The sequence below is a fragment of the Trachemys scripta genome, chromosome 3 (genome assembly GCF_013100865.1).
Source record: "Trachemys scripta elegans isolate TJP31775 chromosome 3, CAS_Tse_1.0, whole genome shotgun sequence".
Classification (NCBI taxonomy): domain Eukaryota; kingdom Metazoa; phylum Chordata; order Testudines; family Emydidae; genus Trachemys; species Trachemys scripta.
In genome coordinates this window covers 43,382,591-43,402,159 of record NC_048300.1, presented here as the reverse complement: position 1 = coordinate 43,402,159, position 19,569 = coordinate 43,382,591, and the positions used below count along the sequence as shown (strand labels likewise).

Sequence of the window (19,569 nt, the reverse complement as noted above, 5' to 3'; positions counted from 1 at the left end):
TATAAATTGAACTTTAAGCAAGAGGAAGAGTCCCTGCTGCTTTAGCCATAAAGCATCAGCACAACTCTAATAGAAGAGTTCCCCCTAATCCCATGCTAGGATATCAGTTCAATACTGATTTAGAGGGAAGATCACCACTTACTACAGCTGCTTGTTCTTGGAAGGTTCTCCCATTCATGTACTGATTGGGTATAATCCTGTTTAGTCTGAGACTGAGACAAGTCAGACACATTTGAGGCAGAAGGACTGCAGAATGCAGGACTTCCTGTTATGTCCAGCCAGTACTTGGATGGGAACTCTTCAGAGAGAAGCCCAGAGTACTGTAGTAAGAGGTGCTGATGATTCAGTAAGTAGCACTCTTCCCTCTGTCTCGGTACTGAACCAGTGATCCATGTGAAGTTCTGTGGCACAATATGGTGCTAGAGGTGCCATTTTTCTTACACCCAACCCCATTATGGCTGGCTACTGAGAGTAGCATAATATCAAGGTAAAGTTTGCAGTGCATGCTTAATATCAACCAACTAATCTATTAATCAGTTAAAAAGTGCATTATTGATTTACATATCCTTAACCAAAATAAAAAAGAAACAGTTTCATAGCCAACTAGCACAGCAAAATTCTTCTGTAATAGTTAATACAGATACTCCTCTCCAATAAAAGAACTGGTGTAAGTCCTATTATGCTAAATTCCTTTCCTGCTGTGTGTGTGTGTGTTTGTGGAAGATGATATAATGCTAAAAGTACAAAAAAATTAAGGCCTACAAGGCTTACAAAAAACTTTATCTTATTGCAACTGATAACTGTCAACAACTCAAAATGAATCAGGTCTTCAAGCTGATGCTTACTAGAAAGGATTCAAGCTGATTTTATAGTAGTTACATGGCTACATTTTCAGCTGACCTATACTTGACTCCTGACTCAGTCAGGGAAAGAACTGTATTCCCTGGAGATCAAATAAAAATATGCATAACCCATTAAATTCTGTTTTTCAGTCATGTGTGGTACAGTGATTGACAGCTCTTCCACAACAACACACATAGTCAACTCAAGCAAATTGAGTTTTGTTTTTAACAAAATATTTTCCTTACACGTCAGCCTGACTGAAAGGTGTGTTTATTTTTGATCCTGATGGTACAATTTTCAAAACACCTGGAAGTTATATAACAGGAGAACTAGTACAAGTATATCAAATTAAAAACACAATTACAGTTTATTTTTAATAGAGTCTTTCATACAATTAACATCACTAGACACCCCAAGGTCTAAAATAGTGGTTTTTAGATAGACACAAAAATATACAATTTTACAAAAGAGATTAAAGCAGGATTACAAAAATTATCTAGATAAAGGCAAGGTGAGGGTAATACTCAGGGTTAGTGAGAGAGAAGAGAGGCAATTTTCAGGGAGGAGACATTGTGCAGAGTTGGTGCAGGACAAGAAACAAGACTGCTCTTTGGCCTAAACTTTCCCCATGCCTAGCCTGAGACACTGCATCTTGATGCATGGAGGTTCTGTTAAGGCTTAGAAGGCTTGCCCCACAATTCAGAGGAAGCAGTAGATCAGTTTGCTGGCTGCTGGCTGCAGAGCTGGTCAAAGAAAAAGTGACAGAACTATATTCTGTAGAAATAGGCAGCTCTAAATAGATCCAAACATTTTGCGAAACTGGGCTGATTTTGTCAGAATTTTATTTCAGAAAAAAATGGAGGAAAAATTTCTGAGGCATTCTGACATTTTCAGAAAGAAATGCTTTTTTTTGTTTTGAAACTACTTTTATATAGACTATTTCCCCCTGCCACATTTTCTGCCTGTATGTGTGCACACACGCACAGAGGGGATTCTTCCTTCATTCTTTATCACTATTGACATTTGTATGAAAACTGTCTATACATTTTCATCTTCTCCATCTATTTATATCCTATCTGCCATTTGTGACATCACAACTTGCTGTTGGAAAAACTATTTGTGATGGTGTCACATTAAATGCGATAAGTTATCAGATTTCCCAGCTGTACTTAAGAAAACTGTCAGCCTGCACATGAGTAATATGACCTCCTACCAGCAGGTGGAGACATGAAAATTGGAAATTCCAATGACATTTGTACTATCAATCAACTAAGAACATTAGTTCTGGTGGAGGAATCTAGATTAAGAAACTTTCCCAGCAGTAAAGAACTTCACTAAAGGAAATTAAAAAACTAATTACACCATTTTTTTAAAAAGTGTAATAAGAAAACCATGAGAAATAGATCAAAAAGGAACGATAAGTGAATACTACTAACAACACTGTGCTCAGATTAAGTTAAGACATGCAAGGATAGGCATGCTGAAACTAGATGGGAGTAATGGTATAGTCTCAGAGCTGCAAAGACTAAGCATACTGGTCTGACACTTTCATCCTCAGACACTGGGTAGATGTTCATTTGAACTAGTTTAAATTAGGAAAAACTAAGTTAAAGGTAACCACAGTACCCTCTCTTCTTCGTCTTTTGGGTCAGCTTAAATATTGGGAACGCTAAATGCAGTACCCCAAATCGATACATGGGGTATAGGGAGCATCTGAGAAGGAAAACCCCTGAAAATCTCCCACCCCTGCCAAAAGCAGTGAGACAGCAAAGGCTGGACATTAAGCCTGTTATGGTGAGAAGTACAGAAGGATGCTGATATGGCTGTCCAGCACTGCCCAAGGGGAGAAACCTCCCCTTTGGGTCAAGAATTAGGCTAATGCCAATGGCTGAATGCCTCAGAACTCTAAGAGTAGGGGCTCTGCCTTTAGCTACTCAGGCTTTTTGATTCACTCCCTCACACATCCATCCATTTAGAGAAGCTGAAACACCCTTCTTCCTGTCCCTCTATCGAATTAAAAGATTTCCAGTCCGTCTAGCCTCAAGGATGGTTTAGATAGATTCTGAGAACCAGAGTGTGGGGTAGTCACACACTGACTTCCTCTTTTTTCTTCAGTGGAAACAGACTGACACCAAACTAAGTGTTTTTCTAACTCATGTCCTGACTCCTATCCAGTTAACTTGCAAAATGTTTAACTGGGTTAAGCCATAGTTGCTTCATGTTTTAGCACTGTCAGGTGACCAGCAAGGACAGTAAGACCAAAAGTGAATTCCATAAACGAGGTCACTTTAGACAGCATTCCAACACCCAAATGCCAGAGCAATGTAAATGGTAAATCTTATCGTCATCTGGACATTGACTCTAAGGGCCAGATTCATTACTGCTGTAACTCAACTAAAAACATGAAAATGGCCATAAAGCTGCCACTCTAAGTGGTCCAGTAGCTAGAGTGCTAGCTTGACATTTGAGAGACCCATTCCCTGATCCTTGACAGACTTCCTTTCTGACCTTGGGCAAGTTACAACCTTTCTGTGCCTTAGTTCTGCACCTGTAAAATGGGGATAATAGCACTTCTCTACCTCACAGAGGTATTGTGAGGAAAAATACATTGAAGATTGTGACGTGCTCAGATACTACAGGGACCATATAAGTACCTAAGATAGATATCTCTGGAGTAGCATCTGTTTACAGATCATCTGAATTTTGCCCTACATGCCTTCAGAGAATTGGTTTCCACCCTAGCACAACCTAAGACATAACATAGGCTCACAAAGCACTGGAGCCACTTGCCAGCTATGCAGGACTTGGAGAAATATGGATTGTAAATGAAAGACCCAGGACTAATCAGCAAGTCTCTGCAACAGAAACTTGGAGATAAACGTGGACAGGAAGGTGCACACTTCACAGAGGAAGTCCAAACCCAACGGGCCAATCCCTGCCTTGACTTATATTCTGTGCAGGTGCACCATAGTCAACAGGGCTTCACAGGATGTAAGTCAGCACAAAATTTGGCCCACAGTATCTAAACTTTTAAAAAAAAAAAAAAGTATCTTTCTTATTAAATCAATTCTAAAAAATACCCATTCAATCTTATTGCACAAAGTAGAAAATAAAGAAGGATGAGATATAAGATGGGAAGGCTCAGCCTCTCAACAAATTTTGAGAATAACTATACACCATAAAAAGCTGCCAAAAGAAGCTCTTCACATATCCACAGGATTTCACCACATACACTACTCAATTTCTATGTATGTTTTAATAAATAAGTAACTTGCTCCTACCAATGCCTATTCTCATATTAAAATAGTGTTATATGCTGTCCAAATTCAAAAGACAATGGACCAGATTCCCATGATTGTAAATCAGAGAGTGGAGTCACTGAAATCAATGATGTTACATCAAAATAAAACCAACATAACCAGGGCCAAAGATACCGCCTAATGCAGGAAGATGTGTCTTAAGGAACAGTCAGCCATTACATAGCTATCACGTGTAGCTTTAGTTAAGGTGTAAGTCAAGTTCTTCTAAACTTCATTTTTTACCCACTCAACTTTCTCAATCATGTTTCTTTTGGACTGAAACTTCCTACAAAACATGGGTTCCAAACAGAGATGTCACTATGCTAAACTGATGGAAGGATCTGATTATCATGTATTTTAATAATCTCTTTTTTAATACATCCAAATACTGAAACTATATATACGCACACATATTGTCTACACAACAGGGATGCTACCAAGAAATAAATTCAATTATACATATAAAGAATGAAAAAGAAACAAATCCTGAAGTCTATTTCCAGTTTGTCTTACTAAGGACTATGTAAAAACCTTAGGATTTGGCCCAAAATGTGCACAGTTAAATTAATATATATTGTACTTTGGTCCTTAACAGCTAGTCCTTTCTCAACAACAACAACAAAAGAACATTAGTCTACTGGCTCTGCCACAAGTGGGAGTTTTAACATTTTTGATGTGATGCCCAAATGTGGAAATTATCAGCTACCCACTCAAAGGTAAAGTAATACACATTTATTTTCATAAGCAAAGAAGAAAGCTTTCTTTCAGATCATGTAGATTTATTCCCAGTGAGGATGAATGTAAATCACAGTACAAACTATAGGCAGTGTGCTGTCCTCAGTTTTCATTAAACCAGACTACGTTTGCCAAAGTTCCGTTTACTGATAAGATCAGGCCAACACAAAGAATAAATGATTCTAATAAACAGATTCTAAATGACAAATTGCTTGAGCTAAAAATATGTTCAATTACAACCGACAGATGGCCTTCCCTGGGTCACCCTTACCTCACGTAATTCCAGCCTCTGGGCCACAGCCTCCAGACACTCCTGCCCTGTGCTCTCCACTGAGAGCGTGCACTCAATCACATTGTTGTCCAGCAGACGGATTTGTGTCACAAAGCAGTTCTTGCTGAGGACATTATAGCGCCTGGTCCGTCGCAATTTCAGCCCGAAAGGCATAGTTGTTGGGCTGGAAGGCTGCCCCTTCCTGTCACACTTTGGATATCCTCAGCACGTTTTCTGGTTTGTCTTGAATGCCACTCCACTAGTTACTACTCTCCTCCAGGACTGGAAATAGTTGTCCATGCCCAGGGCCAACTCCAAGGGATCCCTGTAACACAAACACGAAGCATAGTTAACAATATGAATTAGGATAAGATGTTACTAAAGATCAGTGAAAATGAATGAATCTTAACGGGTTTGAACTCAAAGAAAGACTTACACTTGACAAGTAAAATAGATTCCAAAGCACATTCTACAGCTCCCCAAAAACAAACAAAATATACAACAAAATCTTTTAAAACTATATTCCAGCACTGAATTTTAAAAGCAACTTGAATGTCGTAGACAATCTTTAAGGAACTCCAGAAGCAGCTGCTTTATAGGTAGGGGAAGAATTAGTTTTTTGACAGAAATTGCCTGTAAACATTGATTTCCCCATGCATACGCACACTGACAAAAAATACATACGTTTCCATTCATAATAATCAAAATTTACAGATAGACAAACTAAGCCAAACGCTGCTTGAGAACATAGAGTAAGACATCGAGAACATGCTTCAGAGTTTGATTTAAGGATATTTACTTTCTATATTTTGACATGTGATTTGACAGTTTGTGTTTTAATGGTTATAAAGCTTAAACTTTTTGGAATCTCAATGTCTGCTGTCATTAAATTATTTGTCTGGACCTTCCCAGTGTCTGACGTCTCCTCCCCGCTAATTTCCCACAACTGTGAACATTTAAATAGATAAAAATTGAAACAGTGCTTAAAAATAAACATTGATATTATCTATCAACATTATATTTTTTTTAAATTGAATTCTCCCAAGCCCCATTCAGAGGTGCTAACTCTCCCACAATTAACCTCCACTAAAGGACCTATAACCTAGCCTTATTCTAAACCTTTGGTGCCCCCAGGCCAGCCCTGAATACTGGCTTGAAGTGCTATGTAACTGAACTATTCAAAAGAGGCCTGATTTTCAGAGATGCTGAAGTCAGCAGGAGCTGCCGGTGTTCAGCACCACTGAAAATCTGGCACAAAGTGGATTGAATGCATGTGAAAGGGAAGAAGTGTCAGAAACATTAGAGAAACCTCCTGTGGGGCAATTCCTGCCATTCTACTAATTTCAGCTCCATAATAGTTACATGTCCCACTCTGAGCGAGGCTAAATAAGGACAAGCCCAGCTGACAAAGAAGGTAAAGCCAAAGGGGAGGAGAAGAGCACATATTTTAGATACTATTTTTTAATTTAAACTATTCTTCTTAACAGTCATACACATCCCTGACAAGATTTGTCTTCTTGGGCTAAAACATAATGGAGTTAGAAAAGGGGAGAGAGACTTTTCAAAAAATATAATGAAGTGATTATTTAATTTTGAGGGCTAGAGCTTATTTCTGTTTAGCTAAAATCAATTAGGAAGTGGTTTAAGATAAAGCAAAAGAAGCCTCTCAAACCAAAATAAGGGGGTTTGCTCGGCTATTACTAAGCTAGTTTAAACCCAGTTTAATTTAAAAAGGTGCAACTTTCTCCTGGGCTTAAATACTAAAAATGAAAAGGCTTGGTAGCAAAATCCCCCGGGGTTCTTTTTTGGTGAGTGCGTTTTGGGGGGCTGCACTTACAGCTAAAAAGGTCATTTGCTTTTAACAAGTATTGTAGAAAGATGAATAATGAATAAGAACCAGCTATCATTTTCGTTCTGCTGAAGAGAAGTAACAAAGTGCTTTCATCAAATTATGCATCATTTAGCTAAATGTAGTGACATTTTAAATTGATAGTACATTGCCTACACGTAACATTTGACATGAAACTGCAGTCATCAGTTATTTTCAGTTTTTACTAAGTTGCTATGGTGATTATTAGAAAGACGCAAGCGATAACCACTGCTCAGCAATGCAACCACCATACAGTTGGTTAAAGTTATTTTTCAAACCACTTTACATCTTGACATTTACTAGCAGCTAAAAATAGCTGCTGTTATCCAGCTTTCATAATTGCCCAGCCAGTATGATAACTTTACCATGAAACACACAGAACTTAGAGATGCCTACTGATGTATATGGTAAGTAACCATCTTACTTACTATTGTAAGTAATGTCTGCGTGCACACACACACACACACACACGTGTGTGCATTATATTCACATTACTGTGTATTAGTGTATTTATACGCCCTCACATCATCAGAACATCTGAACACTTCAAACAGAAAATGTATCCTCATACTGCTCCCCGGCCTCATAAGGGTGTTATCATCTACATTTTACAGATGGAGAATGGAGACAAAAAGATTAAAATGACTTGCCCAAGATCATTTAGGAACTCTGTAGAAGATCGGAGATTTGAATCTGTATCTGGAGTTCAATCAAATGCCTTAACACTCAAATCTTGTGAATTGAGAGTTATTTTTCCCATTAATAAACCCAAAATAATAGTATGAAGCTAAAAATTAGAAGAAAAAAAAGAAATCACAGACACAACCTAGGCATGATAGACCCATGCCTTATCAAATATTTTTGTTTGGTCTCTGATTTTGTTCTCATTAGCCAATCCAACTTTAGAGAGCCCTTATCCTGAAGTCAGTATATTCATTTAGTAATTTTTTTTTTTTTAAATAAGCCTTAGCTACACAAGGAAATTTACTGAAATAGCTATGGTAGAATAAACTAATCCAGAATAACTCCCCATGTGGATACACTCTTTTGGAATAAAAATTACTTTTATTCTGGAATAGTTCCACTCGCAAAGCAGAGTTGGTATTCCAGCATAAAAGTGACTTTTATTCCTGAAGAGAGTGTCCATCTGGGGAGCTATTCGGGAATAGCATATTTCACAATAGTTATTCCAGTCAATCTCCCTGTAAAGACCAACATTATTTTCACTTTATTTATTATTATTAAGCAGTCACAAAGAGGAAGAACAAAAATTCAATTTTAATATGATAATAGGTGCTCATAAAAGAGTGGTGGATCAGTATGAAAAACTTAGAGAGGAAAAGCAATGTAGGCCTTATATGGATGAGTCAGAATTTGGAAGTCAGGAGATATGGGTTCAATTCCTGGCTTTACCACGGGCTTTGAAAGGCCTTTGAGATCCACAAATGGAAAGTGCAATAGAAGTGTAAATATAGTGCAAGTACAGTGAGATTTTCCATGGAGCCTAAGGCAGTCAGATGTCCAACTGGACATCCAGCGCCCTTAAGCTTCTTTGAATGTTCCAACCTTACTATATAATAATTGCATGTTACAAACATTTTAATCATTATATAATAAATCCTGGTTCTAAAACAACACTTGCCAGGGCTCTCGGAGTATTATCTGCATAACAATTTACAATAAGAAAAATTTAATACTATATAAACACACACACTTAAAACACAGCACAAAACTGCTCTCCTAAAACTAGATATTGCCAGGCGGGAGAGGAGGAAATATTATTTTTATAACTATATTTAAATAAATACACGTAAAAACACGTATCCATTCCAAGCATCATTGCATTCCGTTACAAATACAATGCATAAACATTACAAAAAAGACTTCAAAAATACACTCACCCACTTATCCAGGCACTGCCACCTCTATCCTCCCCTAATGCTTACTAAAGAAAATGGGCTTTGCAGCACTGCCTGAGTACCAGGCTATTTAAGACCAAGATGAACAGTGAATTTCAAAGTTATGGGGCTGTTACAGGGACCATCCTGCCAGCCGCTCCCTCTCTTATATACCAAGGGAGCTCCAGCTTGCGAGCTTCTTCAGATTTAAACTGCAGCAGTAAGGCACAAGGTGAGAGGCAATCTCTCAAGCTGGATGGTCCCAGCCGATTAGGGCTTTATAGGTCGGAATCAACATCCTCATGTCCACCCAGAAGTCAACAGACAGCCAGTGCAGCTCATAGCATTAATTAGAACCACCGCCATCCTCTCTCATCCTATCAATGGAGATTAGCTTGCACTCTTTTCAAAAAAAGAAGTACACAGACTTTGTGAAGTGCTGTTTTCACTATATTTTCATATTAATCAATAGTTGACTAAGCATGGATTCCCTATGGCACCTTTCTTTTATATTAATTTATTTTATTAATTTTAACAAACCAAATTATTTGCCAAATAAAGACTAAACTCAAAAAATAAATCTATCAGTTTTACTCCACACACACCCCCCATCGCCCGCTTCCCAGAGAGCTTATGCTGAGCCAGCCAGAACCATTTTATGACAAAATCAGTGATATCAACCGAGGAAAATCTTTACCCTTGATTCTGTGCACAATACTAGTATTCCTGGTTGGTCACATATCAAGAGGCGAGGCAAATCTGCTCTTTGGCTTTCATCACTGTCTTAAGATGACATTTTGCAGGTTTAAATAAAACTTTCTGAATAAGATATAACACAGAGACCCTGGTCACTTTTGGTCCTTAAAAGTGATCTTCAAATACAGGGTGAGGGATAGAGGAATTGTGCTTTTGCCTCACTTCATTAGGATGTATAAGAAAGGTCTGAAAGATTCTATTTTCCTCTCTCTTCTCCTACTCCCCCACCCCCCACCCCCACCCCCAGTCCATATCCTTAGAAGTACCAGGAATATCCATTCTTGTCTACCCATATTTCCTAGAGAAGTCTGAGGAGTAAAGAACTGCGGGAAGAATTTTCTCCAGCCTCAACTAAAAGGACAGGAGTGCTAAATTTTTTTACAAAAAGAGCTTTTCTCCCAAAAGGTTGTCAGAAGCTGGGATTAAATAAACAAAAATCTACAGCATTTTGAAACAGTTTAACTAAAGACATCTTTTCCTTCTCAATTATTATTATTTGTATTGTGGCCATGCCTGAGGACCCCAGGTGCTAGGTATTATACATACAGAGAATGAAAAGACTATCCCTGCCCAATATTTCAGTCTAGGGTTGCCAACTGTCTAATCTCACAAAGCCAAACACCCTTGCCCCATCCCCGCTTCTTCCCTGAGGCCCTGCCCCTGCCCCATCCCTTCCCCAAAGCCCAGCCCCCCTCACTCCATCCCCCCCTCCCTCTATCGCTCACTCTCATCCACCCTCACTCACTTTCACCAGGCAAGGGTAGAGGTTGTGGTATAGGAGGGGGCTCAGGGCTGGGGCAGGAATTGGGGTGCAGGGTGCAGGCTCTGGGAGGGAGTTTGGGTGTGGGAGGGGTTTCTGGACTGGAGCAGGGGGTTGAGGGGCAGGAGGGGAATCAGGTTAGGGCAGGTGGTTGGGGTGCAGGCTGTGGCCGGGCAGCACTTACCTCGGCCGGCTCCCAGTTAGCAGTGCAGCACTAAGTCTGCATCGCTCCCGGACAATGGGAGCTGCGGAGTTGGCGCTTGGGACATGGGCAGCCCGTGAAGGCCTCTGTCATCCCCCCTCCCCCAGAGGCCTCAGGGATGCCGGCCGCTTCTGGGAGCAGTGTGGGGCCAGGCCAGGCAGGGAGTCTGCCTTAGCCCCACTGCGCTGCCGGACTTTTAGCGACCTAAAATCTCCCGGTTTGGCTTCAGTAGCCTAACGTACTTACTGTGAGCTATATTCTGCCACCCTTACTCACATTAAGTAGTATCTTATTCCATGATTAGTTTCACTAAAAACAATGGGAAATCTCATAAATAAGATAAACCTCAAATGTGAATAAGGATGCCAGAATCAGCCCCTGCATTATTTTCTACAGCAAATTAATTGCACATGCACCAAACTAATTATGGAAAAAAAATTTAGGGCAGCAATAAGAGTTAAATATATACATATACACACACTTTAATGCTGGCCTGTTTATTTCATGCCAGGGTCACCACTGCTTCCCAGCTACAAGGTTATCAAAAGAGAGTTAATATTCCTAGCCAAATTAACAAACTAAAGAGGTGTTTGTAACACCAATTCCTATTCACAAGCCTACAGACTTTCAATTAGATCAATTAAGCAAACCAAGAAGTGATGGGTCAAATAAATACTATGTGCATATTTCATTCTGTTTTAAACAAGCCCCCTCGTTATGACTAAGGCCTTGTCTACAATGTCAAGTTTCTGCACAGTAAAGCAACTTTCTGTGTTGTAACTCCTGAGGTGTACATACTGCCAACCTTAGTGCGCAGAAACTGTGCAGTTGCAGCGCTGTAAAAAAACCAAACCCCACCCCGACGAGAGGCGTACAGCTTTCTGTGCCGGGGCTACAGCGCTGCGGTGCCAGTGTAGACACTCTGGTTGATTACAGAGCTGCGATTGGCCTCCGGGAGGTGTCCCACAATGCCTGTTCTCGCCACTCTGGTCATCGGTTTGAACTCTACTGCCCTGCCCTCAGGTGACCAACCATGAGCCCCACCCCTTTCATTCCTTTGGAATTTTGAAAGGAGAGGAGGCTGTCCAGCCCCAGCTGTGCTCCAGCCGAAGGAATTATGATACCTATGGACAGATTTCACGATGCATGACAGAAAAGGGCCATGACTGGGACACATTACAGTGCAGGGTCAAAGTGAAGGAGCTGCGGAACGCCTACCACAAGGCACAGGAGGCAAACCACTGCTCCGGTGCTGCACCCACGAGCTGCCGGGTCTACAAAGAGTTGGATGCGATACTCGGTGGCGACCCCACCTCCGCTGTGAAGGCCACTGTGGTGTGGATACTTTGGTGGCTCACGTGCCAGTCGAGAGTGGACTGAGCCAGGAGGAGGAAATCTGGGACGAGGATGTGGAGGGGGACCCAGGGGCAGAGGACAACTCGGAGGTCAGAGATGCATGCTGCCAGGAGCTCTTCTCTACCCTGGAGGAGGCTAGCCAGTCACAGCTGTCGATTTTGGCGAAGCGGAAACAGGAGAGGAGGCCCCTGGTAAGTTTCTTTGATTTTGGAAATTGCTGAAACGAGTTGTTGGGGGCATGATTGCAGAAAGCAGACTTGTGTCTGTATGATGCGAGTACCACCACATGCCTAGTTTGAGCGGCGGAACAGGCTGTTGATTGACCCCCTCACTTCATGCAATTCTGCCTCAGAGATCTCCATGAAACTCTCATGGAGATACTGGGCAATCTGCTGCTGCAGGTCTTTGGCAGAGCTTCTTTGTTTCTTGCCCCATTAAGGGTAACTTTCCCGTGACACTCTACCATCATGGGGGGTGGGTGACCATTGCTGCACACAGGCGAGCCGCATAAGGGCCAGGGCGGAAATCGCAGTCTTGGAGAAGATTCTCCCTTGATTCCCTGCTCACCCTCAGCAGCGAGATCTTCCATAATGAACACAGCCTGTGGAAAATGTGGGGACAGTAATGATTATAAAAAAAACCCTACAATGCTGGCTCTCCCCAAGAGCCACATGCCCAGTGTACAGTAGGGTCCTGGAACACTGATTTACCCTGCCCCTGTGGTTACTCACCACTTTGGGGGTCGTGTGGCTCATGTGTGCTTGCCTGGGGCCAGCCAGTTAGTGAGAGGTATGTGAATACTGGCTGTGTTCTAAATCACTGAATCAGTGGTCTCTGTGTTGTAAACAATACTGTTTCTGTAAAATGTTGCATTTAAACTTCACAGAGATGACCTTGGGAGCCCAGCCTCCCTCTTTGTTATCTCCGGCTTAATGGCTGCGCAGAATTAGAAAGCGACCACGAAGAACTAAAGAGGACTTTCTGCGTGATGTCATGATGCACTCCACAGCCGAAAAACAAGACTCGAAGGAGTGGCGGGACAGTGAAAAGAGGGACCGAAAGGAGAACATGGCACGCCAGAATGAAGCCACGGAGCGGCTCTTAAACATTATGGAGGGCCAAGCGGACACGATCCAGGCGCTACTAGCACGGCAAACCAAGCAGCTCCACGTCCGCTCGCTCCTGCAGCCGCTGTCGCAAAACTCTTTCCCATGTGCCTCCCAGACACTGCCAACACACTCTTATCAACCTCCTGGCTCCAGTCTGTACCCGCTGCATTCCAATCCTGCCCCATCACAGTCCAAACCTGTGGACTCCCAGTACCCACTGCACTCAACACCCATCCCTCTGCAGTTTAGCCCTGCTGAAGTACAGTACCTGCTGCACTGTATTCCAAAGGACAAGGTTGCATATGATACCTCAACACAGACAGATCTTTAACCATCCCGGGACCCCACCTCCTCCTGGGACCCTTCCTTTCCCCATCCCCCACAGTGCTGATGTGATTTTATTTTTGTCTCTCTCCTCTGGTTGTTGTTTTTTAATAAAAGAATTGTTCTGGTTTGAAAACAAATCTTCATTTCTTTAATTGAAAGCAAACAGAACCCTGCAAAACAACTGGCAATTTTCTTAAAACTTCATAGTGCATCGTCTGCACCATCACAATCACCTCCTAACATTACAAGCACTGCACTCCCGAGCATAGCAACAAATATTAGTGGCTTTCAGCTTCAAATTGCTGCCTCAAGGCATCCCTAATCCTTATGGCCCCGTGCTGTGTGCTGTGCCCCTCTAATAGCCCTGGTCTCTGGCTGTTCAAATTCAGCCTCCAGGTGCTGAGCTTCAGTGGTCCAGCCTTGAGTGAAGCTTTCACCCTTCCCTTCACAAATATTATGGAGGGTACAGCACACGGCTATAAGTATAGGAATATTGTCATCGGCCAGGTCCAGCCTCCCATATAGGCAGCGCCAGTGGACCTTTAAATGGCCAAAAGCACACTCAACAGTCACTCTGCACTTTTTCAGCCTGTTGTTGAACCGCTCCTTGCTGCTGTCAAGGTGCCCCGTGTAAGGCTTCATAAGCCATGGCATTAAGGGGTAGGCGGGATCTCCCAGAATCACAAGGGGCATTTCGACTTCCCCTATGGTGATCTGCTGGTCCGGGAAGAAAGTCTCTGCTTGCAGGTTCCTGAGCAGGCCAGTGTTCCAAAAGATGTGTGCGTCATGCACCTTCCCAGACCAGCCAGCGTTAATGTCTGTGAAACGCCCACAGTGATCCACAAGTGCCTAGAGAACCATAGAGAAATACCCCTCTGGATTAATGTACTCGGTGGCTAGGTGGTCTGGTGCCACAATTGGAATATGCATGCTATCTATCGCCCCTCCACAGTAAGGGAAGCCCATTTGTGCAAAGCCATCCACAACGTCACGCATGTGGCCCAGAGTCACGATCTTTCGGAGCAGAATGCGATTAATGGCCCTGCACGCTTCCATCAACAAGAGTCCAAAGGTCGACTTTCCCACTCCGAACTGGTTAGCGGCCAATTGGTAGCAGTCTGGAGTAGCCAGCTTCCAATCGCCAAGCGCTTCTCCCATGACAAGGCAACTCTTGTTCTCATGTCCTTGCGCCACAGGGCTGGAGTGAGCACATCACACAGTCCCATGAATGTGGCTTTCCTCATCTGAAAGTTCTGCAGCCACAGCTCGTCATCCCAGACGTGCATGATGATGTGATCCCACCACTCAGTGCTTGTTTCCCGAGCCCAAAAGCGGTGTTCCACTGTGGTCAGCACCTCTGTGAATGCCACAAGCAATCTCGCATCGTAACTACTACGCATGGCGAAATCAATGTTGCACTTCTCTTGTCTTTGTAGTTTAAGGTATAACTCCACTGCCACTCGTGACACACTAGTGAGAGTGAGCAGCATATTGGTCAACAGTGCGGGATCCATTCCTGCAGACCAAAGAGGCAGAGCAGGCAGTACACAAACTGTTGAAAGATGGCGCCAAATGCGGACAGAAGCACAGGGATTGCTGGGATGCGAAGCAATGCATCACAGGGCATTAGGACAGGACTCAGGATGCCCCGCGACCACCTCCACCTTCCCACAACTCTTAGTGGCAGAAGAGGAAGAGATGCTCCGTGAGATAGCTGCCCAGAGTGCACCGCTCCAAATACCGCTGCAAATGCTGCAAGTGTGAACATGCTTTTGCACAGACAGCTGACAGTATGAACACACAACAGCGGTTTCCCATCAGCGCTCTCTAAGCAGCACTGTAACTGCTGGCGCTGTAACTCTGCCACTCTAGACATACCCTATATATGTTTCAGGTGGGAAAGGCAGTGTCCAGGTTAGAACCTTATTTATCTATCTATCTAAATTAAAATTGGAGGTTCTTTGTGTTCTTTACTTAAAAGTTTCATTTCTCATAAAAAAGTGTTTTGCCGACTCAGATTTTGTTCAAAATGTTGTTTAGGAAAAAGTTGTGAGACTCTTGACAAAAGAAAGACAAACAACAATACCAACAAGACCACAAATATCACTCCAGTAATCCTGCTAATCTGAATTGAGGTTTGTATTAAATCCTCAAGTAGTAAACTCTCTAAATTCTACTACTAGCGCCTGCAACTGACTGCTAACTCAAAACTGAAGTCCCAAAATTGTAGGCTGAAGTGAGGTCCCTTTGAAATAGTGTGGCACTAAAAAATTTAAAATATGTATGGGGATAATAAAACCTCACAGAATTACTGCATATTATTTAATGTTTGCAAAGGTTTTTGAAGATGAAAGGCGCTATATTAAAAAAAAAACACTTTTTTTTTAGGTTCAGGGCTAAGCCAGAGTGCAGTGTACCGACTTCAATTTAAACTTTTTAAAACTTTTAGGCATCTACTCATTTGAAGAGGCCAACTATGTCCTACAAAATACTGTGCCAAACCGCTGTAAAACATTGATGCCAAATGTGTCATCTATAAAGTTGGAATAACCTATCCAAGAATGTCTTTCCTGAACGCAGACCATTCAGTACAAAGGCTGAAAAGACACCATCTTAGAGGTGACCCAGTGAAGCATAAAAAACTTCAGCTAGACAGAAAAGATTAAACCAAGAAATATTGAAGAAAATAATTAAACCAATCCATTGCTACCATGGATATTAAATTGGATATGGCATGTTATTTACTTGCAAAGCCATGTGGATAAAGTCACTGGGGGATAAAGTGTGAGAACAGATTTAGCACAACGTAAATCCAAACAGTCTCCTCTCCCAATCCAAAATAAAATCTCTAATAGTTTTTACTGGACCTCTGCCAGGTTCCAGGCTACTAACTTTGGACTCCGTGTCCTCCTGGAGATGTGATTGTTCATCCACCTCGCTATCACACGTTCTTTACTCTTGCCAGAATACTTCCCACACATGGACAATAACCTGGATGCACACTGCAGAAACACTAAATTACTCTAGCACCCTTTCCATGACTCTGACAAGAAACACCACTATTACTAGCCCACTTCAAAAAAGGGGGACAATGTTCTTGCAGCCATTACTTTTATATAAATGAATCCAAATGAGAGTGGAAAGATATCAGTCCATCACCCTTGGTACAATGGAAAACAGCACTTGGACCCAGAATTGTTGTACTGACTGTGCATGCCTGTATGTCTCCCTCCAATGGCTGGCTCACATGGAAGAACTACCTCCCTCCTCACTGGCGAGTTACTACTTTGGGTCCAGTAACTTAGGCTTATTTGTTTGGTGCTGAAGACACTTGGAGCTATCCCCATTAATGACAATGGTGCATGCAGCAACTGGCTTGCTGCATATTTCTAATCGCTAAAGAGGCAACATGGACCTACTGTCCTAAATCTTAGGTTTTTCTGCAGGAAGAACACAACAATAGCCCCTCTATGCGAACACAGCCTAGAGAATGACTAGGGACTAGGCTATACTAGAATCACTACAGCAGCACAACTGCATCACTGTAGTGCATCTGGTGAAGATGCTCTATGCCGACGGGAGAGAGCTCTTCTGTCAACATACTTAAACCACCTCTGCGAGAGGCAGTAGTTATGCCAGCGGGAGAACTTCTCCCACCGACATAGTGCTGTCCACACCGGAGCATATTGCTCGGGGGGGGGGAGGGTGTGGCTTATTCACTCCCCTGAGCGACATAAATTATGCTGACATAACCTGTAGAGCAGGCAAACCCTAGATCTTTCAAATCTGCAGGTTCTCACTGCAAAGAGCACACTTCCCTACTCTTCTGTGTATCTGCTGGAGTTTAACTTAAAGATGACATCAGGTCATTTGGTCTCCTTGAAATGGAAGAGACAGATGGCTTTATTTCCTTTTTGCAGAAATGGACTCCTAACAAGCTAGAATTTAAAAGTGGTGGATTACTTTTTAATCCACATAACATATAATCTGGAAATTTTCAATGTATATTGAGACTGGTAGAACTCGTATAAACTATATGATCAAAGGAACAGGGGGCATACATATGGGGTTGAGAAATATAAAGATATACAGCAACCACAAAATGCATTTTTCTTCTTTACCTTAGCACTCAGGCAAAATATTAGCCCCCTCTCCCTGCTGGAAAATTGTTCCTAAACAATCTAGTCAAGCCCAATGTTTTATATCCACGCATACTTCATAGGTGATATACTGGAAAATAATACATTTTGAGGGAAGTGCATGCTGAAATAAAACCTCCTGGATAAAAATGAAGAATTTATTCAAAGCACAACCTGGGTGCAGAATCAGAGCACTCTTCTTCAAGGCAAAGATGGCGCTAAATGAAAACTGCAGCCTTAACCAAAAGTTGAGGAAAAGTAGCCACACTGCATTTAGGGCAGTGGTTCTTAACTGGGAGTCCGGGGCCCAAGGAGTCTGCCAAGCAGGGCCAGCATTAGACTTGCTCGGGATCAGGGCAGAAAGATTAAGCCCCATCACTGGGGCTGAAGCCCGAGGCCCTGAGTCCCACCACCCGGGACTGAATCCAAAGCCTGAGCAATGTAGCTTTGCAGGGGGCCCTGTGGCATGGGGCCCCAGGCAACTGCCCTGCTTGCTAACCCCTAATGCCGGCCCTGGCTTTTATAATGCAGAAAACTAATTATTGTGGCACAGGTGGGCCATGGAGTTTTTATAGCATTTTGGGGGGTGAGGGGGCTCAGAAAGAAAAAGGTTGAGAATCCCTGATTTAGAGCACTATGGTTATGTAAATAACTGGCCAAACGCTGAAGTTTTTGACTTCAGTGGCAGTTTTGTCTGTGAGAGGACTAAATATAAGCTAAGAATTCAGTTTATAGTTCTGGGGCATTTCTATTTTAATTGTGGTTTCTGATAGCCTTATCTACAACATACATCACCTTCTAGGGTTACTGCTGATTAAGTTCTGATTCAGATGCAAATGTATCTTTCCAACATCATGTGTTTTTTTTTTCCTCTATAGAAGACTACAGTGGAGTAAAGTTGATATAGGACCTATGCTAAGCAAAAAGGACAAACAACAGAATACTTTGCACCCATTGCTGCATGCGCATATGAACAGTCCAAGGAGACCAATTCCATTTAGGAAGTGCTGCCCTGGTTCCGCAATGGCCAGCATTCTGGGTCTGGGACGAGCAGTCAAAAAAATATTATTTATTAAGACTGATGGGGCAAGAGCAATGGAAAACTCTGGATTTGGAGTACAGGGAGTCAGCAGCCAAAGTCTTCTTGTGTGGTGAAGGACACAGAAGCAACTGCTGCTCCAATCACAGGCAGTTCTCTCACTTCCCCCTAAAAATATTTAATATCAGCACTGAAGAAGGGTCTATATATTAAGGCCAATCAGATTCTCAGGATATTCCAGACATATGCTCTGCTCCTCTTCTTATAGGCTTCAACTACTTTAATGTACTGTATTCTAATGAGAAAACCTGACCACTTAACATGTGTAATTAAATAATATTAAAAATACTTTTCCAACTCCGTTTGCTTTTGAATTTAATTTCTAAAATTCCAGGAAGAAAACAATTACTGTAAAACTGTAGCCTGTATTTACTACCAGCCTCTGGAACAATTTCAGCATTCCATATATTACAGAGCAGCAGCACACCTAACAGAACTATTTTCAGAGGGGTAGCCATGTTAGTCTGTATCAGCAAAAACAACGAGGAGTCCTTGTGGCACCTTAGAGACTAACACATTTATTTGGGCATAAGCTTTCGTGGGCTAGAACCCACTTCATCGGATGCATGAAGTGAAAAATACAGGAGCAGGTATAAATACATGCAAGGATGGGGGTTGCTTTACCAAGTGTGAGGTCAGTCTAATGAGATAAATCAATTAGCAGCAGGATATCAAGGGAGGAAAAATAACTTTTGAAGTGGTAAGAGAGTGGCCCATTACAGACAGCTGACAAGAAGGTGCATGTAACAGTAGGGAGAAATTAGTATTGGGGAAATTAAGTTTAGGTTTTGTAATGACCCAACCACTCCCAGTCTTTATTCAGGCTTAATCTAATGGTATCAAGTTTGCAAATTAATTCCAGTTCTGCAGCTTCACATTGGAGTCTGTTTTTGAAGTTTTTTGTT

The 19,569-nt window shown here is 42.1% G+C and overlaps 1 protein-coding gene across 5 annotated transcripts in view; it reads right to left on the bottom strand.

The window, feature by feature from the left end:
* PTPN14 (protein tyrosine phosphatase non-receptor type 14) overlaps positions 1 to 19,569 on the bottom strand; it is a 182,333-nt gene that overhangs the window by 97,660 nt on the left and 65,104 nt on the right. For all 5 annotated transcript variants that reach the window (XR_004644977.1, XM_034764563.1, XM_034764560.1 and 2 more), the window contains exon 2: positions 5,149 to 5,473. Coding sequence is in view for 4 of the 5 variants with exons in the window: in XM_034764563.1 (XP_034620454.1) it covers positions 5,149 to 5,322 (174 nt within the window). In the remaining variant the exon portion in view is untranslated. The remainder of the gene's footprint in view (positions 1 to 5,148; positions 5,474 to 19,569) is intronic.